Below are 27,028 nucleotides of genomic sequence, written 5' to 3' on the forward strand. Positions count from 1 at the left end.
CGCGTCCCACCAGCTGGGTTGGATCAAAACAGGCAGGCGCGGGAAGCCCCCCCCCCCCCATCCACCTGGCAAAACAAGATGGGACGGCGGCCTGACAGCGAGTATAACATCTCTGCTGAAAAACGAGCAGTTTGCTGAGATGACACATCTGAAAGGCCGGCTCTGTTGTCTTAGCTGTAAATTTAGATAAAACTGGGAGGGGGAGTCATAGATTAAAAAAAAAAAAAAAAAAAAAAAAGACAGACAAGAGAATAATCAGTGATCTGTTTTGTTTTCAGAACAAGGTCAGACTGAAATATGCGATCTAATGGAGGCTCCAAGAGCCAAATGCTATATTTAGTCTTGAGGAGTTAAGGGAGAGAGTCTTCACCTCTTCTTCTCTTCACCCCGTCTGTCTATCCTGATACACACTTCAGGCGATTGTGATGACAGCGGCCCTCGCTCGCGACGCCAGAAACCTTTGTTCGGCACTTGGTGCCGGGCATTTGGTTCACATTAGACTGCGCTCGCACCGTCGCCGTTCAATGCGCCGCTGTTTTTGCCGCTGCGCGCCGCCGGCCGCGGTCAGACGCCATCAATTCTGCGCCGTTGGGTCCCGAAAAAGAAACGGTGAATCACGCCTGTCATCCGGGTAAACAAGTCAAGAATGGCACCCCAGGGTACCGCGGTCGTTCGCTCAGCGGTTGACCGGCAATGGCACGTGGGGAAAAGAAAAACAGGGCGAATGTGCTCGCTTTAATGGCACGTCATATGTTCATTTTAATGACGGGTTCGCAGGTGCGTCGACAAAACCGAGGGGTTGCGGGGAGAAGAGGTCAATGCTCGCAGCTCGCAGCGGAGGGTGGAGAGTTTGGAATGAGGGGGGGGGGGGGGGGGGGGGGGACTAGCAGAAGAGGTTGAAAGAGTTCTGTGTGTTCCAACAGGTTTCTGCATCTCGAGGAAACCTGCTGGTCTCATTGGCCGACAGGCCGCTGCCCTGGGGAATACTGAGGAAATGTCCTCATTTTCTGTTTTCAGAGGTGCACCTTTATGTGTGTGTGTGTGTGTGTGTGTGTGTGTGTGTCTGTCTGTCTGCCCGTGCAAAGTACCCCAGGTGCAGGTTGGGTTTCCAGAAGATAATTCATTCATGGGAAACTGTTGCCCAACTGTTGTTTCGGATAACTAAGGATCATTAAGTTGAAAGCGCTGCGTGACGTCATTGGTGACTCTTTTTTTTTTTTTTTTTAGATTGCCTGACATCATTATCATTGTATTTTGCCGACTCCACTTATCGTTCTTTGTCGATCACATGAAGCCTGCAGGGACTAAGCGTGCATCTGTTACCTTTGCTCAGAATATCCACTGACCTTCAATGCAGTTTTTTTTTCAGCGAGCATAGTTGAAGCTACTAGCTAAGTTAAACCCTTCCCTGTCACTTTACAATATCCGCCCCTGCATTAGATCCAATTTTTTGACATCCTTCTACTCGGAGCAGTCAGGGTAAACAATCTGCGGTGAGTGAATTATCACCTCCTCCACCTTCTCCCGCCTCTCCGGCAGCAGCAGTGTTCGCCGCATCTCTCCTGATCCTCACTCGCCTGATGAACGCACGGTGTCAAACAGTATCAATCTCTTAAAGAAAGCTATGAGGACAGCATGGCTGCAGGCCACAGCGTGGCATCTCCTCCTTTATCGCTCCCGCCTGATACCGCCGCGGCCACTTCATAAATAAAGCCATTACAGCTGGAGAGAGGGGCCGGCCGACAGCACTGTGCGCTCACACACACACAAACACACACAAACACGCTGACGCACGCACACTCTGGGCAGGTACTCGCTCTTCCCCGTCGCTGGGGAGCTCTAACCCTGGCCAGCTTAGTTCAGAAGCACGGGGGGCTTTATGGGACATTGAGGAGCGGCTCCGTGGAGTAAATAGAATATCCAGCGGTGTCTGTCCCGATCTCAGATTAAGCCACCAAAATCTCAGTGGTTTTTCACTTTGACAGAGGTGTGTGAAGACACATGAATGTGTATACACACACGTTTAAAAAAGGAACATAAACAGAGCAGTGTGTGTGTGTGTGTGAGCGGGTCCCAGTGCAGCTAGGGGTTTTATGCTGACACTAAAGCATGTGTTCATCTATGAGAGAAGGGCCTCTCGCTCTCTGTTTCTTCCGTGCCTCTTTGCCGTGCCGACGGACGGACGGACGGACGGACGGACGGACTGACGGACTGAGTGAATGAAGTGCAGTGTAGTGGGGATCTGACAGGGATCTCCATGCGATCCGCGGCAGCTCCCAGAGGGCCCAAAAGCTGTAGCCCTCTCCCGAGCACATTGGCAAAACATTACTCAAGTTGTGCGGAGCCGGCTTGCAGGGTGGGCCCCCCGCATTTGGAGAGCCCGGTGCCTCCACTGAAAAGAGTGGTGTTTTGTCAAAGAGAGTGCTTCAGCAAAAGAGACACTCCATTATCCGTACGGTGTTTGGTCGACGGAGCTCGATCTGGATGAGCTAACGAGAAGTTGCCACCCTTTCCTCTTTGAAGGAGAGCAGACCGGAAGGTGAATGATTCAAAGCCAAGTCATACTTAGAGGCTGTTTCAAATCTCTGGGCGTTAGGAGAGAAAGGGAGAGCACCCGGTGGTACAGGATGAATCTGTGCCATCTCCATGTTTTCCACTGCCCTGTCCTGGAGACAGTCAGGTAGAGCGTGTGTGCGATGGAAGAACACCATTCATAAGGCAAGTGCGTGAGGGAGTTCATGAACCGGTCTTCCTTTCGAGGAAAAAAAAAAGGATTTGTGGGAAAAACAGAGAGCGCTAGGCCTCACCCGCCGAAAGAGAAAGAGTTCAGAACAGAGTGAGACAAAGAGGATAAAGAGCAAAACAGACAAACAGAGGTGGTATTATTGGAGTGGATAGGAAAGTGGGTGGGGGTGGAGAACGTGCACCCCGGAGCATCCCGACAAGAAGAAAAACCCGCAGAGAGAGACTGGTAAAAGCTGATTTTGTGGGAGAGAGGGGGAGAGAGAGAGAGAAAAAAAAATCAATTTTTGTTTGACATAGTGTAAGATCTAAATATTTATCCTTCTGTCTCTTTGTTAGCTCAGGCAGCTCTGGCAATACTTTTACAAGCCACTGATAATATTTCAAGTTTTTTAACATATGGGCTCGGAGCACGTCCAGGAGTGGTCCGGGTTTTTCCTCCGTGACGTGGGCTTTCACACCGCGCAGGCATGATTGAATTCCAGCCTGCGTCCTTTAAGTGTTTTTTCATCTAGTCGGCTTGATCCTTGTGCACCAAAGAACCCGCCACACGCATGCGATACTGTATGCACATGTGTGTACACACACACGCGCACGCACACACACACACACACTCACATTATACGGCATCAGCCAGGCTCAAAGTGGATCATTATTTACTAAACAGGTTGCCTAACAAGAAAAGACTGATTCCCCTGCAGGCTTGTATAAAAACCCTGGAAGCGTGGCAGCGGAAGCAATATCCGTCATAATTGATGTGTTGCAAAGCAGATTACACACATTAGCGCACACTGTTCTAGCAATGACAGCTCCAACTGAACATTGACAAATTCCATAATGCGGAGACGGAGGAGAGAAAAAAAAAGGAAGAAGGCATTTTACTCTCTCTGGGTATTAAAAGGCACGGCAACTGACAAAGAGGCATTTGCATTCGCGGGGGTAAATGTGAGAGGGCACGTGTTTGTGTGTGCACATGGTATAGTGTGTGTGTGTGTGTGTGTGTGTGTGTGTGTTAAACTTCACCTCCTCCCATGCTTCTCATCTCTCATTAGTTGTGTTCTATTTGTTCCACTCGGGGCGGAGGGGTCCCGTAAACTGTTTGGCGCTCGGCACAGCTTCACCCCCGCCCCCCCACCCCACCCGCCCTGCTCGGTGGCAAGATTTCATTCAACGCGGCTAATCCCGACATAGTATTAGCCGCACGGCTGATGTGTTCAAGGCCGGTAGACAGCCGCGGCATTATTTACTGAACGCAGCACAACAGATAAGCCCATTGAAATGGCAGCAGCTCATTCATCGCGGGGAGGCATTAGGAGTGTCTGTAGCTGCCTAATCAGTGGGCTGGATGCCGGGGAAATGAATACGCTTCGGGAAGAGGGGGCGGCTCGACTCGCCCGCTCACTCCCTCCTCGCCTCGTAGTCACTCACTCACTCGCTCCCTCAGTCGGTCTCCTCTCACTCTTCCAATCGACTCCACGGCGTTACAGCAAATCTGCTGCCGGAATGACAATCCTGCCGGCCCGGCTGTAAATAATAACACGTCATTAAATTGCACGTGATGCCTCAGACTATCACGTTCTTTTTAAATGATTGTGAATAATAGTGATTATTATTAATAGAAACACGCAGAGCAGCATTCTGTGATGTCACTGATGGTCACACAGTTGTGCAAAACAGGTGCAGGTTTCAACTTAAGGGGGGGGGGGATACTTCCCCCTGGCTCCTCAGAAAAATCCCCCCCCAGGTTTGAAGTCGATCGGATGAGCGGTTGAACAGAAAATCAAAGGACAGATAGACAAATTTATAGATTTATTAGGGGGTTTTATTATTATTAATAGTAATGTCGTTTGTGTGATCCACTCGATACAAAACTACATTTACATGTCTTATTATTTTAGGCAATAATTTAAAATCACAATACACTCAGCCGCTGTATTTCTGTCAGTACATAACAATCAAAGGAGGCTAAAATAGAATTGTTTTTCACTTCTTCATAACCATATCTTCATCTTTGTTGATCTCTGCATTAGTTTATCAAAAATGCATAATTTGACACAATTTAAATAGAGACAATTGTTTCTAAACCAGTGCCTTATATGCATTTATTAGTAAAAGTCATAAATTTGATATGATTCCAATAATATAACAATGAATTCCACTGCACATATTCTCAGATGTGTGTTACTGTCGAAATTGTAACATTTTCAGTTGCGTCCTTTTCTTTCTTCTCTTCTTTTTTTCGCCTTTTGAAAACCTAATATTTTTAAAGTTATTTTAAAAAAAAAAGATTTTCCCCGCGCGTTAATTGTCACATCAATTTTAATTGTTGAAAAGAAGGCCCGAGCCGCGCTGCGTGTGTGTGTGTGTTTATGTGTGACCGAGCTTTTCGGATGTCGTTAGCCACACACTCACTCCTCACAACCCGCTAATTAACACCCCATGTTAATCACTCTCAACCCAGCCAATAACCGGTGACATGTCATCATGCAGATCACTACATCATGCCGCCGCGCCGCAGCACATCCGAGCCGGGGCCGATATTTTCTCCCCCCCCCCCGCCCTTTCTCCTCAGCGCTGCGTTGTTGAGACATCTGGGCGAGTATTTTGACTCGCTTCACAGTGTGAGGCTGAACTGTTTCGAGTGTTTTCCTGCACAAGAAGTTGGTATTTAGCACGGCTGCCATTCACAGAGTGATACGGAGGTGATATAAATACTCGGAGCGGCGACAAAGAAACATGTCAGCGTCACCTCCCGCCGCCCTCTGCTCCTCCGAACCATCTGTGGCATTAAATTGAATCTGTATGTGCATCCCCCCCCCCACCATCCCCAGCTCTACGATTTGTAATAGCACCTTTATTTTTGTCACTATGGCGAGTGCCACGTGTGTTAGATCGAATCCATTCGCCCGTCCTCTGCTTTACATCCGGTGCTTTAAGTACATGTCGGCTAAATATCTTCCCGGCGAATCTGCCGTTCTGGCTGAAATAACGATTTTGATATAAGTTAAGCTGATTTGCCTAAGCTACCGAGTAATTAACGGAACTTAATCATTTCATTTCAATTCATTTCATTTCCATTACCTGAATTATTTTTCTCCCAGACTCTCCTATCTTTTGTACTGTCTGCATCCGCTTTGGGCTCACTGTTGTCTGGTGCGGCGCGAGGAAGGAGCATCTGAACTCTGTTACAATACTGACCTCTAGTGTCAGCTTGGCCGGCCTCCTGCTGCCGCGTGAGCTTTTGGCTGTGACATTTCGGCAGGCTCATTGGTAGTCCTATCTAAGGTAATGAATCCGCTTTGGACAAACTGCCTAGTTTGAAGCTTTAGCCTCCAAACGCCTGGAGCGGGGATTGCCCAGGATAGGGCAGAGGTAGATTAGGAGTCAGTGTAATGAGAGGCAAAGCATCTCTTTAGCTCACCCTTTGTCTTTGCCTCCATCCACCAAAGCCTTGAAGGAGAAAGGAGCGATATACTCCTCTGGCCAGTGGCAGCCACACGGGCATTGGCTTTATTTTTCATCATCCTCTCTCCACTCTTTCCCTGTCGGCTTCCTCCTCTTTTCCTATCCCTTCCTCTTCTTCCCCCCCCCCCCCCTTCCTTTTCTCTGTCCTCAGCTGTGGATTGCTGACACTCACTCATGCCAAAGTTGCCTTGCGTCCTCAACGGGGGATTGTCAGATCTTCTAGAATATGGAAAAACACAGATGCTTGCCAGCCGCACTGGTGTGCAGTGCAGGGGTAATAGGCATAATAGGGTCAGGCCTGCATTTAATAAACAATTACCCATCTATAATAGATGAGTCCGGCTCCTAAGGCCCAGTGCCTGGCCTGGGTCGAGAGGGGGAACAGGAGAGAGGGATAGAGGGAAGATGAATGAATAATGCAGACGGGATACCCATCAGAGCACCCAAACGCAGGGGCCCACGCGGCGCCAATTATCTTCCCCTGCTAATGATGATCATCTTGATGCCCTCCCCCAACGCCCTCGTCACCCCCGCCACCCTGCACCCTAATGTCTAAATCTCGCATTTTACCCAGCAGCCCCTGCACATCACCATGCGCCAAAACAAAAGAGAGAAGAGCCGGAGTAACTGTTGCGCACTCGTGTTGTTTCACATTCTTCTTGTATTTTATTTTGGAGGGACAGCGGGAGGTGTTTCCTGGTGGCAGGGTGCTGCGGGCAGCGTGGCCATCGCTCTCCTTTTGAATTACAAATCAATCAGGGGCTCTCCGGCAGCTTCCCATTCAGTCCAAGGTCACCCAGATTACACAAGGTTAAAGTGTGCGTGCATGCACACAGACCTGAGGGTGGGTGGGAGGAGGGACGGGGGGACGGGGGGGACGGGGGGGGGGGGGCTGTCACTAGTTGGATTAGCATACAAGTCTGACAGAGTGAGGGAATTAAAGGCAGCACAGAGGTACAGTGGCCGAGCAAAAACGGTCCCCCGCTCTCTGCCGTATTTGAATAGACGGCGTGGGATACGTGAAAACAGAGAGGCAGCGCGGAAAAGCTCTTTGGCCCCCCAGGATCAGAGGGGGGGACCTGTGGTGCTCAGGCTGACTGCTAGTGAAGCAGATAGGGCCCCAGTAGACTGCTTCAATACGGGCTCTGGGAAAGATACACAGCCATTTTGTCTCCCTCCGGGCCCAAGTCTGTGGTTATAATGGGATCGGAGCCGTGACCCTCCCAGGACACCGTACCAATATTGGATATTCTATTAGTTTCCTCTGCAGTGAAAAGAAAGTCTGTGCTCAGCTACTTCTGTTACTCCGGATCACATTTGTTTTACTTTTATGTCGCCTTAACAGTGACTAATCAAATTATTTAAAGTTTCCAGGAAGAGACTTCATTAACAGTGGAGCAGAGTGCGGCGCTTCTTATGACTATTGTAAAAAACCCCTCTAATATATAAAGCTTTATACTGTGGATATCTTCTAATCATATCAAATGTTCTTTATGTATGCAAGGATATTGAAAGCTATTAACATATGCACCAAAAAAAAAAAGCGAGGCCCATAATTGTTCCTTTTTACTATTTAATCCCAGCACTGGAAGATACAGCGGAGATCACATTAACATTTACATTTCTGAGTCCCCCACCTCCTTGATACAGCCCCAGCTTTCAGCCCGAGCATCTCATCTGCCTTTACATAATATCAAGCTGTACTAATGCTACATATGGAGCCTCCACTGGCTGTGCTGTGTAGATTTACTTTTTCCTAATGATGTGCTTTCATTTTTTTCCCTCCACTATCCCCATGTCCTTCCCTTCACCTCCAGCCCACAGCCCACGGTGATTTAAAACACACACAACTGTACTGCTGTTTTACTGCGGAATAACACAAAGCGCGGGTTGAGACACCTTTGGTCGCCCTGGCCCCATCTGTTGCACATCTGGAAGTGGTGCGCCGCACCAATAATTGGAAGTCAATTTGTTTGAAGTTATGTATTTGGCATCTGGCTCGATTCATAAAAACTCTGGAAATCGCATTAATTTTATAGTATCTTGAGAAGGCCCAGCCACTCACACTTTTTTCTCTCTCTCTCTCTCACTCTCGTCGTCTCTCTTGTGTTCCATCGTTAATGCACGTGGGGCCTTGCTGGTCTAGTGATGTGGGAGTTTGTCGAGCACTGGTCAGGGTGTGGTCCTTAATAAAAACAGCATGGAGGCCAATGCCCCGAAGAATCGAGCGATGAATTACTGTGGCGCACAAGAGACGACAACACTGATTGTTCAAGTTGCCGATCATTAAAAAAAAAAGACTTGCTCAAAAATCTTTGGCAAAGTTTTATAATTTTCACCTTCAACTTTGACCTTAACCTTAGATCATTTCTTTTTTTCCCCCTCTTTTCCCCTGTTTTTTCCTGAAGATAAAAAACACATCCAGGGCCTAGTTTTCCACATTTGCAGTAGACGGGCTGACTGATTGAGAGGCGGCATGGTGTTGTTTGTCGTGCAGCTCTGAGTCCTGGCTGAAAATAGAAATGACACTTGATGTTTGGTGCCTCACTGCCGGCTGTCATATTGTTATTCCCACTCAAATTTCACCTAATTTGTGCACAAGTCTTGTCACAGTCCAGATCCTGATGAGGGCTTTTAGGAGGTTATTTTTTATTTTATTTTTTTTGCCTCCCCTCCTCTTTCTCGTATGTGTGGCAATGAGATACACACCTGTGCGTGCGTGTGTGTGTGTGTGTGTGTGTCGGTGCTCACCTGTGTTTGCACACAAGCACATTTGATTAGGCTTGTTTGTGTGCGCTGCGAGTGTGTGTGGCCTTGTGCGTGCGTGCGTGCGTGTGTGTGTGTTTTTCCGCTGTGCTCCAAAGTGAGTCACCCTCGGCGGAAGGTGATTAAGTTTTGCCAATGGCAGGCTCGACAGGTGAGTGCATTGTAGCACGCTGGCAGCTGTGGCATGTGCGCAGGTGACAGCTTCTCCTGCTCAGTGGTGGTGTCAGTGTTGGTGGGTGGCAGGGAGGTCTGACAACGTTGTTTCGGTGACAGAACGACTGCGCTGTGAGGTTCGCGACATCACTTGCCTGCTTTGGATTTTGTCAGTTTACACTGCAGCGTATAGGGGAGTACCGTGGACTTTAGCAGATTCCGCCGAGGCGCTATTCCATACGGGAAAGTGCTGTTTACCTGACTGTTGTTGCACACTTAAAATAATTTCACTTCATAAGGCTTTTTTGTTTTAAATAAATAACACACCGCAATCGTTCTCTGTTGTATTCTGGGCCTGTGTTGGGTTTCTGTTTATCAGCACACTGCACGGCGTGTGGACGAAACGCAGCCCACTGCTGCCACCTGCTGTTGCAAACGTGACACGGCGGCAGCGGTTTTAACCTCCGAGCGAGGTAATTCATTCAGGGACACCATTTTGCTGTGCATGAAAAATAAAATGGGACGGCAATTGTACAGTTCTGTACACGTTTATTTTTGCAGACACCGCAACAAGCCAGAAACATGAAATCTGCATCTTATGAAGGAGATTCGATGAAGAGCCGAGGAGGTGAGAGATGTCGGTTGTAGGTTTGAAAACTTTCCCAAATTTGCTCCAATTAATGTTCCCCCCCCCCCTTAACATGCAGCCAATGCCCGCAACATAATAGAAGTATCGGATACAGCGGCGCTGTTTTCTCGATCCGCCGTCGACACATCTCCCTTCACTTTTTCTTCACAACAGTTCCGGTGCGTTCCCCAAAACAGTGGGTTGATGAACTGTGATGTTCCAAATAGAAAAGTCCCTTGTTCTGATGTCACCGTTGCCTCACCCCACCGCACATCCCCTTTGAAGCCTGTGCATAACGGGCCTTGAACTTTGTCCATGATGGCCTTTGATATGGGGAAAAAGTTTTAATCTGACTTTCCCTTTTTAGGATAGAATGCTTTGTCTCTCAGGGGAAGCCTGAATAGAGTGTTGCGTTAATGTGTATGGGTGTTATTATTATTTTTTATTTTATTTTAGAATCTGTCAATACACTATTCCACTACCAGCCTGCACTGGTACTAATTAGATTTGTATCTTTTTTTCTTAATTTTAGTAAAACAAGAAAGAAGGAGAAAAAATGAATCATTGTAAATCAAATTGTAAATGCAGCCTTTTGAAATTTCAGCCATGCCGACTCTTTCTTAGATACTCTTTCATGTCTTTCTTTTTTCCCCCCCCCAGCATAATGAAAATCTATATTTACCTTCCATAACTGCTTTGGCTAATTACCCATAAACATCACTCACCACTTTGTAGTTGGAGTGGTTATGCTCCGTGAGGATCGATTGGATCTTATTTGCGGCAAAGGGGGAGATGCGCGTGAGGAGCGATTCGATTTCGTTACAGAGGAACGCGCTAATAAAAACTCTCAAACTTTAATTCAGAGAGGCTTTGATGAGAAATCCGTTTGGGAAGTATTGGTGTGTGTGTGTGTGTGTGTGTGTGTGTGTGTGTGTGTGTGTGTGTGTTTTATACTCTGTCTGTTTGTTGTATTATTAATGCATGACTTCACTAGTAGAAAACTTTTTTTTTGAAAGATGTGCGATTGTAACGAGGTCAAAGTTATTTACCAGTTAGCTGCAAATAAACTTTCTTCCGCCAACTTCACCAATGATACAGTTCATGATCACGTTCTCGCAGGAGCAAAGGGAAACACATCTCCTCCTCCGGCTTACCTCGAAGGAAACTTTCTTTGCTCTCAGCCAACAGCTCTCAATAGCAACTCTTTATCCCTTAACCATTATTCATCCTCAAGGGCTCATCAGCTCACAGTGGGCTCATCAGAATTATTACTCCTCCTCTACTTGTCTTTATTATCCAATTTCCCTCCTCTCTCCTCCTCTCCGCCACTCATTGCCAATCAGCCACCTTGTAAGCCGGCCCTTCACCTTCCGCTGCAGAACTTTCTGGGCTTTGCTCTCGCTTCTTTGTCTTGTTGTCACCTAGACAGATGGGTTTCGTTCAAACGTATTTCAGTGTTGAGCATTTGTTTTGAATGTATCATTTTTTTTTTTAGATGCATGTATGTAGTGGGGGTGGGGGGGCTGCAGACCTTGAGTGTGCAGTGTCTTCAGTGAGATGACAACAAGAAGCCAAAATCAAGTGTATAAAAAAAGGGGTTTATGATATTTTCCCTCCCCTAGTAAGAATAAAAAAGGTAACATGTTAGATAATAATAGTATATACATACATGATGTATTAATGAATACATGGATTAAAACAAATACACATAAACAGTGGCTAAACAAAAACACTTAAAAGACACGGACAAAGACGGAGGACATGTTAGGCATCGCGGTGAGTACATCATTTACATATTCATATAGTTTTTTTTTAAGACAAAAAAAAACGGGCGTTCCAATAAGGCACATGGCACAAACAAAATCCTGACAGCAACTGTTTACAATCCTTTTGCAAAAAGTAGTAGTATTGTCATTAAAAAAGGACAGTTTTGGCAGTTTTTCCAGTGATTATTTTGCATGCTACCTTACGTACAGTGCTTATCATTTAAAGAAAAAAAACGGACTGTACGGTCATTTACATTATGTACACAAAGGCTAAAGATAAATGTCTCCCTTTTTTTTTTTCAACGAGTCTGTTTCTGCTCTGTCTGGGAGGCAAAGGAACATGTTCATTGTCTGCAGTCAAAGTTTAAAAAAAAAAAAGAGCAGGTTGCTCAGCAGAGGGTCCTTGGGATGTTTTTGGCTTTGGAGAAAGCAAGTTTTTGGTCCAATCGAGCTCTAACAGCCCATTCAACAAGAGCTGCACAGTTTATATACAGGTGGCACATTGAGGGGCTGTGCCTGGTGTGTCAGCTCTCATTTAAATGACCTAAAACCCGGCGAGTGGTCATTATTGTATGCCCGGAACCATCAGTCAGTCTTTTAAAGGCTCTCTGTATGGCCCTTTAACGCTGGAGATTACAACCGTGTTGTCATGAAGAGATAACAAGAGTGTACGTTCTGGAGAGGGGCCCTGATTATAGGTCGCCCCCCCCGCCAGAGCTGAAGCTGCTCCGGCGACTGCTGTCCTTGGATGCGGGTCCGGGCGAGCCGGTCGACAGGAGCGGATCGGTCCCAAACGGCGAGAGGGGGTCGTCCATCAGGATCTCGTCCAGCCGGTGCTCCTCCTTGAGCGTTGCGCTGAAGAAGTCCGTGAAGTGGGACAGCGGGTCGGAGAAGGTCGTGCATCCGTCGGCGCCGGTAGTGTGATCCTGCGGCCCGCTGGCAGTGGGGTGGGAAGGCCCCCCAGCCACCGCGGCTATCCTCTGGAGGTAGTCGCTGTTGGGGTCCTCCTGGTACATGGGCGGCTGCTGCGGCTGCTGCGGCTGCTGCGGCTGCTGCGGCTGCTGCGGCTGCTGGGCCTGGGGAGACAACTGCTGCTGCTGCTGCTGCTGCTGCTTGAGGAGTTGGGAAGTTAGTTCGACTGTCCCCAGGGATGTAGTCATGTTTGGAAGACCATGCGCCCGTGCCTGGATCTCGAGCTCCTGGGGGGGAAAAAAGGAAAAGAAATCATTAGCTAAAGATTACTTCTATTCCGAATGTGTTGTTCTGACAGCAGATTTGCTATGACCATATGGAGTAACACTGGGATGATCCACGCCACACCTTTTTCCGCATCTCCTCCACATACTGTGGTCATGTTGGGAAGAGTGGGTGTTGACACACACTCCTCTGCCACACGCACACACACACACACACGCACGCACGGGTTCTTATCACAGAGTGTGCGATCAGCACTAATCACCTTTCAGTGTTATCACAAAGCCCAGCTTGACCTTTATCAACTGTCCCTTTATCGTCAGCGGCAGTAAAGGTTTCCCGGATACTTTTTGTCATCATCCAAGATGACTACGGGTTTTATCTGTGTGTGCGTTTCCCGTCACTGCGGTGAACTCAACTAAACCGCAACCTGTGTTGTTGCTGAGCCCTGTGCATGCATGTGTCATGGAGTATCGCATCTTTAACCGCTCATCATCCATTTGTGACTCCTGCTGCTTTTATTTCCACTGAAAGAGATTAGGTCATTGTCTTTATTCATCAGGTAATTAGCCGAGGTGGAGGGGTGGTTGGGTTAGCTCATGTAAATAGCGGTAAGGCCGTGTGTGTGTGTGTGTGTGTGTTTGTGTGTGTGTAGTGGTGGGGGGTGAAGCGTGAAACAAGGATGGATCAAATTCTTTATGATTTTTTTTCCCTCTCGGTGATGAACAATGCGTTTCATCACTGTGTGTATACCACCAAAGAGCACGCCAAACCAATGGTCCTGTCGTTTGTATTTTACCTGGATCCTCAGCAGCAGCCTCCTGTTTGCCTGCTCCAGCTTCTTCTGCCGGCTCTCCAGCTCCCTGGCGTGCTGCTGCTCCTTCTGCAGCCACCGTATGTACTCCACCGAGGCCTTCAGGATGGTGCCTTTGTTCCAGCGCATGTCCCTGCAGAAAGGAGACATGTAAAAGATAACCTTTTACACAGAACCCCCTGATGTCGGCAGAATATCCTCAACGTGTAAAAGAAAAAGTTTTAAAGCAGAGGTTTTTACCCCCTTTTTTATGATATGAATAAGAAATGGTGATTTACATTGAGCAATTATTCATCCTTGGACATTACTTGGGGACACTGAATGGGAATTTTAATAGAATAGTTAAGTAGCTATGTGGAAAGTCCATTCTCGTACCTCCTTGTTCGGTAAAATTAATCCTTGAGTAAAAATAGGTGAGGGGAAAATGAGCTGAGAAGGAAGACGGGGGGGGGGGGGGGGGTGGAGCATTGGACTTAAGGTGCTAGAGTGCAAGTCATTCCTTTGCAGATATTATTGCTTTTTTTTTTTTTCAAGGAAAGGGGAACTGTTAAATTGTCCTTTTCCACACAAGTGAGACATTGGTCTGATCAGCAGCTAATAATCTCTTTTTATCCAGTGTTAATGGCGCCGCGACAACGCTAACCTTCCATTTAAATTTGAAGCAAAGTTCAATTGCGAGAGATGGCCAGTGGATATGGGTTCACCTCCATACTCCATGTTCCAATTGTGCTTCAAACTTTTGATTCAAATGGCGCGGCCCGCTTCTTTGAATCTGACCCTTTCCTCATCATTCATGCTTTGAGCTGAACTGCCGCGACCCTGCAAGAGGATGTACCGCTCCTGGAGCGTACATGACAATGAGGGTTCAAGTGCACTCTTGAAATATGACTGAAATGTGCTCGAGTACTCATTTGAATTCAGCGAACAACATTTGGAGTGTCTCTGTGCTCGGAATTTAATTCGCTTCCCCTGCCAAGACAAGTTCTCGCAGATGTTTTCCGGCGATATGAATTGGAGAGAAGCAGATCCATTGTTTCAGCAAATGCATTTCAGACTTTGTGACTTACGGGTCATTCGACTTCGGTATGAGTGTCCCCAGCTCCTTGATCCTGTAGTTGATGTTGTATCGTCGCCTTCTTTCAACTAAGAAAACAGAACAAACAAAGAGATGATTAAAAAGCTGCTCTACTAGCTTCTAGCCATGGGTGTAGATTTTCGGCAGTGTGGTTGGAGGTGAACACAAAAATATATACACGTATTTATAGCTCAAATGTTTTGAGTGTCACAGAATTGAAAACAACTTCCCTGGGGGAAAAAAAAATAGTTGGTTGATATAACCATTTAATATTTAAATTTCAGTGGTAACTACTAATTTGTGAGGCGAAAATGCCTCGTGCCTTCCTCCCCTTTTCCGTGAGTGCCTCAAGAGCAGGGTTATTACCGCTTGTGGGTCATTAGGACATGAACATCATTTCATAAAGTGAATTAGCCACCGCTCGTCCAACTGACACGTTTGTTACTGTCAGGCCTCATTTTGTTCTCAAAATCCTGTGAGCGGCTCAGCCTGAGCAACGCAGACAAGGACGGGTGAGCATTGATGACCTGGTGAAAGATCTAGACATAATAACAACAATTTTATATTTATAATAACAAATATTTTTGGGATATAGTTTAAAGATGAGTCTGAACATTGCTCGGGCGCTGTCATGAAACTTGTCGGCCCAAAACGGGAAAAAATAAAAGGAGAGAACTATAGAATATTAGATTTGAAAATGGCTCACTTCAGATGGTTTGAATTGAAATCGATCACACGTCAAGATAATTATTAATGTAAAAGAAATCTCTATAAAATCATGATATGAGTCCGGCCCAGTTTCAGTTTAGTTATATGAGCAAACACACAAATCAAGTAAACTCTCTGCAGGGTCAGCCTCTCAATTTGCGTATGTGTATGCATGACGAAAAAGGGGGGTCGAGAACAAGTGCGCACATTATTCTGGCCGTCTCACAAAGAAATGTCCCAAGCAGAGATAAAAACCAAACCTACGGCCTTGAGGCTATAGCCACAACTCATCGTCGGACTATAAACTATGAGGGAGTTGAAAGGCGGCGGGGAGACACTCACTCAAATTATGGTTGTCTTTCTTCTGTCGCTCTTTGGCCATCACCCTTGTGTCGTGTTCTGTCGAAAAAAAGAGGAAAAAAACACAGAGGGGAACGAAGTGATTAGCAACGCACACTAATTTAGAAACTGAAAGACAACGAACGCAGAGCGCCATGAAAGGGCCAGTCACGAGACGCACAATCAGTTGTTTTGAGACAGTTCAATGCCGAGGTCAGTCTGAAAAGTAGAGTTTTTGTGCTTTCGCCTTGCACTCTCTCACACACACACACACACACACGCACACACACACACACACTCACACACACTGAAAGAGCCCAATTTATCCCCTCCAGTATGTCTGGAGCTCATTGTGGAAAAGTGAAAATGGTGACCACTACTTACTCCATAATTAAGACAGTTTAGCGAATTCACTAATCTCGCCTGGCGAGGGACCAAAATGTCAGTGCATCCATATTTGTATTCACATTCTTCCAAATTACACAATTGGGGTCCTGAGATTGGATTTGCCAATTTGTCTCTGTTGATTCAATCAAGATAATTCAAACTGTGTAACAGCCCATTGTCCTCTCCGCCCACACTCAGAACCAGTTGGCAATTTACTTATTTGCCGGTCGAGAGTGAAGGGTTCTTCAGGCATCCTTTCGATTTCCTAAATCAATTAGGCTTCTTTGCTTGATGCATGACATTAATAAGAAGCGTCTTGAAGGGCTCTCTGTGTTTGCGCTGTGACACAGGTCGGCTTACATGACACACATAATTGGACTGGATCTTAGCGGGAACAGATGCACACAATATGTAGCCATTTATAGCTGACACAGGTACGCCCTGTTCTCCTGCGCACACCTTCTATTTATGTTTCGTTTATTTTTGTTTGTTATCATTCCCCTAAACCGACCAGAACTATGTGTGAGTTTTAACTTTAACTGTAGCGTGAGCTTGGGATAGCTCATCGATTGGTTCGTTGTCTCATCAGTTCTATGGTATGGGAGTGCGTACCTGTGTGTTCCCTTTTAACAGTGAGCTTTGTGGGGTTAGATGTGGGGCTCATTCCACCATTAGGGGCGTTCATACCTGGTTCACCCCCATAGACGTCCAGCATGCTGCTACTGAGGGACACCTAGGGAGGAGAGAGGGTAGGGGGAGAGGAGGGGGAGGAGAAGAAGCAGAAAGGGTCAGGCCTGGGGGAAACGCGTTTACATTACACACACACGGATGTCTTTCGCACTTCGACAAAAGCCCCGACCCAAAAAGTTGTTTACGGCTGCTGTGCGGCTTTGTTCTGTCGACAAGGGGCAACTGTGAGCGATCAGAGCCTTGCAGAGTCGGCCGTCGGTCCCAGGGCCTCCAGCTCTGCGGCCACATGTCTGCCACAGCAGGACAAGGCAAACCCAGTGCTTGGGTCATGAATTGCTGCCGTGCCCTCGGTCGCCTCCTCCTCTCGCAGCACAAAGAGTTAAAAACAACTTGACAAGTTCTTAACCTTGCTGGAACAAGGTCAGTAAGAGGTTGCCGTCCTTCAGCCCGAGGCCTGGTTGTCCCCTATGCGCGGGGGCCTGTGTTGTTGTTGTTGTTGTTGTGCACTGGTGTGTCTGTGTCACCCCGCAGTTACCATGCCACTGTGTGTGTGTGTGTGTGTGTGTGTGTGTGTGTGTGTGTGTGTGTGTGTGTGTGTGTGTGCACTTTAAACAACTCAAACTGGACTACTTTTTTCTTCAGTCACTGTAAGGCAGAAAACAAGAGAGGAGACATGGCAGATGATGTGTATGGCCATTGATCTGATTAAGGCAGAGGGAGAGGGAGTTTTCTGTGAGAGACATGGACCCAGTCACGCAGCAGCTCATACGTACATATAAGTAATTATGAAAATAAATTGGCCTTCACTCCATCGAACCCTGACCTCCAATCAAGGCGCGGTGCTCTCCTAGCTCCGGTTTAACCGGGCCCGGTGTGCCTGCTAAAGCGGCTAATTTTCAGAACCCCTACACTTGAAAGTGGTCCCGACATGAAAACGTGCTCTGTGTCGAAAATAGCATCCCATTAGATGAAAAGGCCTGCCAGGTCAACTGGCTGAACAGAGGCAAAACTGTTTTCCTACGGGTGTCTACTCGTCTGGGGAAGAGTGCATCGGTTCCGCAATAATTACGCCTTTTCACGGGGCAGGGGGCGGGGGGGGGGGGGGTGGGGGATGTCAACATATAGCGTGCGGAAACACGTGTGTGTCTAATTCGCATTTGTGTATTTATGGGAAAGTGCTACAGATGCCACCGCGGATTCAAAGATGCTCACAGCCAATTTTATCCACGACGTGTGTGTCAAATCTAACTGCCAGGCGGGTGAATATGATTAGGCCGCATGCCAAGTCGAGAGATGGGAAGGAATGAAGAGCCGGAGAAACGGAGGGATGAGGAAACCAGGGCGGAGGGGAGAACTGCAGACATTTCAACTGTCTCCAGTCGGTTGAGTTTGCCTGTGCATTTTTTCTCTCGTTATCTCACCGAGAGGGGAGACAGCAGAAGAGAGGGGGGGGGGAGGAGGAGGAGGGAACAAAAGGGCTTACCAAAATGAAAGATTGCAACAATTCCCCTACTGCTCCTATTGTAATCACTTCGATCCCTCTCCTGTCTGTGTTCCTGGATGTGTTGACACGGCGAAACGAAGTGATGCATCGTACCGTATGACTAATTAGGATGAATTGATCCATTTAAGCATGGTATCATTTCTGAACAAGCCCACGGGGAGTGTATGCATTAGCCCAATCCAATGGCTCAGAAACTCCCACTCCCTAACTCCCTAACTCCTCTGTTGCACTACTGTCACCCCCCCCCCCCCCCCCCCCCCCCCCCCCTTCCCGACATTGTCTTATCATTCCCTCACCACTCTCATTCCTCCTCTGTCTGTTTTACTCCACGCCACTTGGGATTCTTTGTCAGCCTCTCTCTGCGTTTAAGGAATTAGGCCAGATGCCCAGTGTTCCCATCCCACAAACTCCCTCTGTGTGTGCCACAGGTGTCACTGTGTTCACGGGACAAATGGGTCAATTGCCCAGGATTTCTTGCTGAGAGTTTTTGAATTCCTCCCAGAGTAAGAATCCCGGCGATAGCGTTTGTCTCCGACTTCAGTTCTCGTCTATGCCGAGGATTTGACTCTTAGTAAGACATCAGCTTCTTGTAATGAATAATTTACCTTTGTCCGCGCTCATCCTTCTTTCAACTCGATCTTCATTGTTAAACTTCTCGAGCAATGTGGGAAATGTCGCTAAGCCCCGGTGAACTTTGACTCATCTCTAGACTTAAGCTGCCCTCAAACTAAGACTGGTCCCACTTTTCCCAAGCCAGTCGAGCCTCCATCCCAATTTTTGGGTGCCGGAACCTCACTGTCAAGCCCAGATTATCATTCAAAAATGCCACTTAACATATACCTTCACTGCAAATGACAGGTTGACAAGAAGGGTCACAGAAATCAACACAGGAGACCTTCATAGCGAAGGTAGTCTGTGGCATTTTAAAACCATGTTAGTTTGCAGCTGTTAGATCAGTGGTTGATGTGATTCATACTTACATTGTTTTGCATTATGAGGTTGGACTCCATGCAATCCAAGCCTCCGTCATTGAAACCGGATTCAAGACTAATTAGGTCATCAATAACTTCGTCCATTGGAAACTAAAAGAAAACAGTAATTTCAGTGTACTCATGGACAGACGGATAATGTTTGAAACCAGAATTGTAATACTGTCCACGCCTGAGCTTTTCAAATGTCAACATTCAAACCAAAATGGACACGTGAAAGGGGAGGGGGGTGGGGCTGGGGGTGCAATGACAGGAGACTAATCGAATAACGCGCAAGTTCTCCGCTGCCATGTTCTCACAACTAGTTAGCAGCGTTGGCAGGAAAACTGTGTTATCTGTCATCAAACTAGTTTCCTCCTTTGAAAGGGTACTCTCATCAGAGGCGGTATGTCTGAAGTTATTGATGAGCACATCAGAGAGAGAGGGGGAGATCAATAATGGCATCACTTTGTTTGGATGATTAGATGGAACACTGCAGCATTGTGGAGATTCAAACTCAGTTTGTTAATTACTGTCTGTCGGCTGTTCCTCCCAACAAAGTGTCATTCGTAATTTATCTCTCTTAGGGACTACAGCGGATCTCTTATGTGGCGGTGAACAATAATACAGAGCAGAATCTCAATTTTGACAGTAATATGTACCGTTGACAGGAAAGTGTGTCTAACGTGTTGTGAAATCTTCAAAATGATTCGTCCTTATGTGACCCGCTTTGTGGTTTCAAAAAAATGTTTGTTGCAATTTCAATCTTCATCAGTCACCGCGAGGCACATTTCGAGTTTTTTTCTTTCCTTCCCAATTTCAGTTCCATTAAGTCCGCGGCATTGTACTTCAGACCGCTTTCTTTTGTCCATCCGTTGACTCACCTCACTGTCGTGACTGGCCATGGTGAGCAGGGTAACGGGGCTTGTGGGGTTGCTGCTGTCACTGACAGAGGGCATGTTTCCGTTCCTCATGATCGGCATGGTGGCCAGCTGCTGCTGGCCAGGGGCGTGTGGGTGAGGCACGGCGTGGCCTTGCCTGGCCGTCGAGGCGAGCGTCAGGTACTGCTTGACCTGCTGGTTCTGGCTCTGGTGGAGGTGGAACTTGGAGTTCTCCAGGTGGCTCTGTACCTGCGGGGGGAAAAAAGAATCAAATCGCACGTGGGCTCAGTTAGTCGGCTGGATAGAAAGAAAGAGATTTTCACGGCACTGAAACAGCAGCAAAGAACGCACAAAGGGTTTGTTTGCAGCGGCCACGTCGGCTTCGGTACACAATGCTGAGCGTCCTAATTTCCAATTATTACACTCAAGTTAAAATGAGTCATCTTTCTCATAAGTTGCAAGTTTTTTTTTCTTTTCGTATGAGCAGAGTGACCCATTCTTGAGGTATTTCCCCGAGGGAACTGTTGCAATATTCAGTCATTTTAATTCTAGTGTCTGACTGGACATGTGGTCAGCAGCCGAACTTAAAAGTTACTTTCTCATTCGATTAAAACGCAGTAGCACACAGACACTTACACATGCAGCCGGCACTCACGATAAACCCCCAGGAGCCGCACAAACACAAATGTAACATTAGAGAACACGACAGCAAATGACTGCAAACATTTCACCAAGTAATTCAGACTTGTTCTCAGTTTTTCCGTGTTCTTACATTCGAAGCTCTGGTTGCGTCCCGCATCGTGTAGTAACTGCAGTCAGTTAAGTGTGGCATTCTCAGAGAAGCAGATTATCTTCAGTTTGTTTTGATGTAGCAGCAGGTCAACCTTAGGCATCCAGAGCTGCTGCGGCAATCCTGATAATCTGCTGGCTTCTCGGCGAGTGTCTGTCCTTCCCAGTCCCCTGCCAGTGTGTTATAAGGGCCCTAAGTGAACTAATTAGGCCCAAAGCTGGGGGTAAGCCTTTATGTTGCGTAGCATGATAATCACTTCAAACACTGCACTGTCAGATCACCCAGGGTTTGATCACTGCAGGATATCTGCCTTTAGCGTCTATCACTAATTCATTGAGACCGCCCTTTTCTGTCTCACCGGCCAATCAGTAGTCCGCTCGCAAGGTCCTCCGCTCGCCTGCTCCAGGGGTTGTGGCAGCACAATTGACCCTTGTTCCTCATTGGGGGTTTTAAATAACTCCTCTAATGCCATTTTTAACTCTGCCTTTCCATTCATTCCTTGGTTTTAATTCGGACCGCTTTGTATTATCAGTTTCCAAAACAATGAGTGCAATAAAGCTATTTTGAGGCCTTTATCACTGTAAGTTTGGGGCTATTTTCGGAGGGAACGTCTCACCTAAAAATGTCTAATTTACTTACTGGTCTGGAGCTCACAAAGAAGCTCAGTGTTACATCTTGCCCTATCGGTCAGTGGCTTGTAAAGTATCTTTGGGAGTAAATAATAATACTAATGATGATAATACAAGTATAGTTCGCATTGACCTTATAATGTTAGTCGTGTCTGTACAGTATCTTTACCCGGATTTTGACAACATCTTTAAAGTGTCCTATTCCCTGGTTGTGATAGTGTGCTGTATGAGTGTCTGAACTTTTTTTAAAATCTAGAATTGAAATTGATACGCTTTTCGCGAATTTACCTCAGCTAGTCGGTCGGAAGTGAAAGAAAAAGTCGGCTGAGGGAAAATTCAGGTGTGATGGCAGATCCAGTGCACAATGCTATATTATATAACTGAGGAAAGTTTGATATAACAGAAATTGCTTCTGCTCACATAATCACGGTGTCACATTGGAAGCACATCATCCAACCGTAAAAATAGACGTCTTTTGTCGAGCATGGGCGCGGAAGATTGAAAGCATGTGTAACTGGGTGGCTGCAGCAGCTACTGGGGAGAATCGTGACACCAGCGAACTCACTCAGTCGTGTCCCTGTACAGCTGTATTTGCCGAATGCTACCTAAAATGTTATCATTCGCTATTGAGGCTGTAGTCAACTTTAATGAATCAACGCTGCGATTTCCATGTTGATTTTTAAACGGGTAGAGTGAGTCATTTCTAACTCTCAAATGTCACATCGTTTCTCAGAAGGAATTGTGAGAAGTGATTAATTGATTTGTAAACCGCTCGCACATCCCGCAGCCCATTGTGTTTTCAGACTTTCTAGCGGCAGGGAAAGTTTGTGCGGGGTCAAATGTTAACGGGCACAACGACGTTAAACCACCGGGACCAACTTTCAGGCTTTATACTAAAACTCGGCATTAAATTCACCCCGTCAGCTAGACTAGCTGCCCCTCATTCACCACGCATCCACCTAAATAGGAACAGGCCCATCACAGTACTCCGCTTGTCGGTTGTGACTGGGAGCTTATCTGTCTTGTCCAGGCCAAACAAGATGCCAGTTGTTAGCCAATCAACATTTCTTTCCACTACGGAGAGCGACGAGGATGCCAGGACTGATACACACCACATCTGCTTTGTGTGACAGCAGATTGTCCTGGTTTTACTTCAGCTTTCTCACTACTGTAAATGCCGGAGACACGCTTGTTATCCACTTAAGGGAATCTGATTAGATTTGAGAGGTAATGGTGCTTCAGTCACCAAGGCCAACTTTGACAATGGTTGCCCTGTGCATGTGTGAAGAGGACATGCTGGAAATTATCAATGGCCGGCCATACACAGCGGGCAGGAATGAAAAAAGAATCGAATCAATCGAGGTTCAAGTTTCGAGATTGTTGTGACTATTCTGAGGTTTCAGACACTTCACGTTTTTCTATGTCTCAATGTGGCCACGAGCACCTGCTACAACAGTTGAGGTAGTGTTGAGGTTACTGGTCGAGGAGAGGTCGCAGGTTCACTTTTCATTTACGCACATTTGCACAGTAGTTCCTGATATGCAAACCTGGAGTATTTAAGCCAGAACTCCCAATAGTAGTAATTTATTGATTTTTGCCTTTCCCGGTTTGGTTTTGTACTTTCTGCATCCAGTCAAAACTTGACCGCCATTAGGGAAAATCAGCTGCATCTTCCTAACTTCATTATGCTCAGTACAGATGTTTAAATCCCTAAAATAAAGATGTAAGAAGCACACGACTCATACACACTCGCGCACTTCTCGCAACTCATTCACTCAAATTATTCCAGCACTTCATGACTGTAACCACACAAGAATGCAGCAGGTAAAACATATCCAAACAACAAATACTCTGCTGTGCTCGCCAGTAAAATCACATTATGTGTTTGTCCAGGGTAGAATATGTAGAATAAATATATCCATCCATCCATCATGCAACAGGTATAAAGCATGCCGTGCTCACGTCTAGTAAGTGCTGTATGCCCCGAAAGAAAAGATAGCAGCCATATCTTCCCATTGCAGGAACTATACACTCCAATTATGTTATACGTGGAATCACATTGTCCACCAAGAGATAAAAACACAACCCTGGATAAGAGAAACGAATGCACCGTGCTCACTCGTACAGTCCAGTTTCATGCATTCCCTCGAAACATGTTTTTGAGACGGTTGCAATAGTGTCGTGATTTACCTCTGAGTCAAAAGGCGTAATTCTTTAGCTCCACTGAAATGCCGCACTCACATTTCCATGAGAACAGACACACTCACAGGTGTTTTGTCTTCAGTGACAGGCTCTTGCTCAACTCGGTTTCAGTCTTGCCCAAGTTCTCCTTTCGCTTCAGATAAATCCAGCAACTTATGAAACAGTGGGTGATGGTGACATTGAGAAGCTGTACAAATTATGGACAAAACCCGGTGAGAGATTTGGATTCATTTCTCCAAAACTCTCCAAAACAATTCATTGTTCAACATACTGACACAGTTGAGGAATGCAGTAGCAATGCTTTTTCCTCTAACTGGAGGCTAAGGTGATGCGATGAAAGTGGAACAAAAAGCCTTCTCAGACGAGCTCTCTGTAGTTTTGCTGAGCCTGCTAACCGGTAAATGGCTCTGACCACACACCCACTAGATTGAGAAACTTGAGGGCAGATAAGACAGGGATAGCGAACCCATCGCGAAATTTGAATTCCACAGTGGCTATTCAGTTATTCTGGCTGCAAGTGCATGCCTTTTGCAAAGCGCAGACAATCTCTCCTGCATGCAAGCAAACAAATGCACACATAGTAAGACATGCACGTGCTTTTCTGTGTCTGGTCCTGCCCTGATTCTCCATGGCCTGTCGTTGACGGAGTCGCTCCCCCTACCTGTAGAAGTTGGATCTCTGTCAAAGTGATCACTTTGACCACGCAGCGACGACTCATGGCTCCCCAGAGTGACAGCGTCTCCCGGCGCAGGGGCGGCAAATTATTTACCGGAGAACAAGAACTGTCACGGCCACGGCTGTGTCGCTCTCCGAGACCGCGGGAGAAGAAGAGGAAGGAGAAGAGAGGTTCTGCAGCCCCCTTCCTGAGCTTTTGCAGAAATATCGGAAAGGAAGGCATGACACATCAGCTTATTTGGGAGCCGCACAGGCCGTTTCCTGAGTGTGTGTTGGTACATGCGTGTGTTTTGGTCAGAGAAAGGCCTGACAGAGGCAGAAATACAGATGGCAGTTAAGGGGGGGTTGAAGTGTGCGTGCATATGTGCGTGTGTGTGTGTGTGGGGGGGGGGGGGGGGGGTGTAATAACTTGACAGAATGTGAGTTCCTGCTTGTGGATCACTGCACTTTCCTGCCTGCAGAACATCCAGCCCCGCTCAGCACATTCTCCCAGGTTATCTGCATGACACCCACTTCCCCTGGAAGGCTTTTTCAACCATCGAACCAACAGGCACGTCTTCAACTAGGGAAACGTGCAAAAGTGTCACATCAGTGGATGTGTGCAAATATGCTAAAACAGACAGATCTGCGCGCACACACACACACACACACACACACACACACACACACACAGTATCATGTTCAAGTCACAGTCAGGCCACGGCTAAGCCCGATGCAGGACTTAAATTCCTGGACACAGCAAAAATTGAAAACAGTCACTGTAAATTCTCCCTTTCATCCAGCCTGTAGATAAAAAAACCCCCATTTGAACTCAATTTATTAAATACAAGAAAGTGGAGTCCAACCAACCAGCATGGTTTCTTTTGGTTTTTGGTTGGTTTGTTTGTTAGCAGGATTTAAGCAAAAACTGCTAAACTGATTTCCACCAGACTTTGTGGAGGGACGGGGCCTGAGAAGAGCCCATGCAATTTTTGGTGCGGATGCAGATTACGGGATGGATCCAAGACTCTTTTTTTTCTTCTTTCTTTAACTATGTTTCATAATAAGTCAGGTTAGCAGGCCACTTTCTTTTTTTCTTTAATCCTTCTACTAGAATATGGATTGTTCAGCCTCAGTGGAGGTATGTACCCTACCCAGAGCCATTCTACTTTTTAATTTTATTTGCACCATATTCACCTGCAAAGGTTTTTAGCATTACAGCTATATCACGTATAATGCTATCACCGAATATGTTGCGTTTCTTTCATCCTACGGTCTGTTTAATTGCGTTTACCTGGCCTACCCAAATGAGTTTAGGGAGAGTGAAATGTCGCTGTTTTCTGAGGTTTGAGACCATGGTTTTATACTCGCTGCTGATTCAGTGATTATTGCAAACAGTGACTGAGGGCTATATCCTTTGATACACTTTAACACAAAAAATCTGAACCTAATTTGGGGACATTGAATGTAATAAGGAAAATCGAATCACAATGATTCAGTTAAATCAGGCCAGTGCAGATTATGTTTTGAAAGAATCAGTATTAACAGTGTAATGGACAGTAAGCCAACATCTCCGCTCAGCTGTTAAATTGCAGTTTGTCCCACACGTGTCCACGGCGGGTGATTGCATTACACAGAGAACGGCGGACTTGATACTGTATTTGAAGTGATCCCTGTAAAATGGAGCTCTCATGATAACCAAAGAGGTTAATATCCTGCGCTGTCTCCGTCAGCTGGATGAGTGAGCAATATCTATGTTCCTGTGGCACACGCTCAGCTGTTCTACACGTCTGTCTGTGTCTTTGTGATCATGTGAATGCGGCTCGTCTGTCCGTTGGTACAGTACACACACAACACAGTGTTTTGTCTTCTCACAGCTCCACCTTTACCCACGTGTATATTTGTCTACTTCTTGTTTATTTGATGGCCGCTGCTTTGTGCATCATTTCTAAATTCCTGGCTGGCCTTTATTTTATTTTTTTTTGCTGGTCCCGGTGTGAGCCATAAAGTGCTCACCTTTGTTAGTCCCCCTGCATGGCATGTTTTAAACATCAGGGACTTCCTGTAAGAGTTGGCCCGCTTCTGAGACAACACTTCAAAGGGCAGCTCCCACATCTGAGGACTGTTTTATCCTGCTAGAAAAGGAATGCATAATGGACACGGCACCACTGCACTTTTAATGATTCTCATATGAATTAAATATTACAGCTATTTTAACTGAATTACATGTGAAACCGCGTGCGAGCGTGTGTGTGTGTGCATGTGTGCTTGTTACCTTGATGAAATATTGAATTTTTGAAAAAGGTCCGCCTCGACAGCGGCGTAAAAATAATTAAAATTCAAACTTGCGGTAAAGACGCCTTGTCAGAAAATGACTTCAACGTCTCGCCCCGAAAACACATTTGGCGTGAGGCCTGAAGGAGATTTAAAATGTACACCCTACTTTGTAAACATAAACTTACTGCTCTCAAGTATCAGGCTGTAAATATGGCTCCCATAATTGTGTTTCTTATAGATATACAAATGCCATATGTTTGAAGGAAAGGCCCAAAGCAGTTTGATATGATACTTAGTCCGCAAACAACAGTTTGTTTGTCATTTTAAAGCTATTTATTAAATGTGGAATTGTGTGTTGTTGATCAGAACCTTGTGCTAAAGTAACAAAACTTTTAT

At 46.4% G+C, this 27,028-nt stretch overlaps 2 protein-coding genes across 8 annotated transcripts in view; one reads left to right on the forward strand and one right to left on the reverse strand.

The window, feature by feature from the left end:
- Nucleotides 1–27,028, forward strand: part of LOC118285910 (aldo-keto reductase family 1 member B1-like) — a 72,671-nt gene that overhangs the window by 11,740 nt on the left and 33,903 nt on the right. The window lies entirely within an intron of this gene.
- Nucleotides 11,332–27,028, reverse strand: part of tfec (transcription factor EC) — a 39,316-nt gene continuing 23,619 nt past the window's right edge. The window contains exons 1-8 of one of the 7 annotated variants that reach the window (XM_035609741.2): nt 24,363–24,653; nt 20,084–20,329; nt 19,212–19,313; nt 16,650–16,770; nt 15,654–15,710; nt 14,596–14,671; nt 13,514–13,661; nt 11,332–12,719 (exon numbers count right to left, since the gene is read on the reverse strand). In XM_035609741.2, coding sequence (XP_035465634.2) covers nt 12,213–12,719; nt 13,514–13,661; nt 14,596–14,671; nt 15,654–15,710; nt 16,650–16,770; nt 19,212–19,313; nt 20,084–20,329; nt 24,363–24,599 — 1,494 coding nt within the window. In that variant the 5' untranslated portion in view covers nt 24,600–24,653 and the 3' untranslated portion in view covers nt 11,332–12,212. Of the gene's footprint in view, nt 12,720–13,513; nt 13,662–14,595; nt 14,672–15,653; nt 15,711–16,649; nt 16,771–19,211; nt 19,314–20,083; nt 20,330–20,852; nt 21,474–24,362; nt 24,654–27,028 lie in introns of those variants that run through there. The other 6 variants (XM_035609756.2, XM_035609773.2, XM_035609792.2 and 3 more) reach the window with 6 other exon arrangements.

This window comes from Scophthalmus maximus, chromosome 12 (genome assembly GCF_022379125.1).
Source record: "Scophthalmus maximus strain ysfricsl-2021 chromosome 12, ASM2237912v1, whole genome shotgun sequence".
NCBI classification, from domain to species: domain Eukaryota; kingdom Metazoa; phylum Chordata; class Actinopteri; order Pleuronectiformes; family Scophthalmidae; genus Scophthalmus; species Scophthalmus maximus.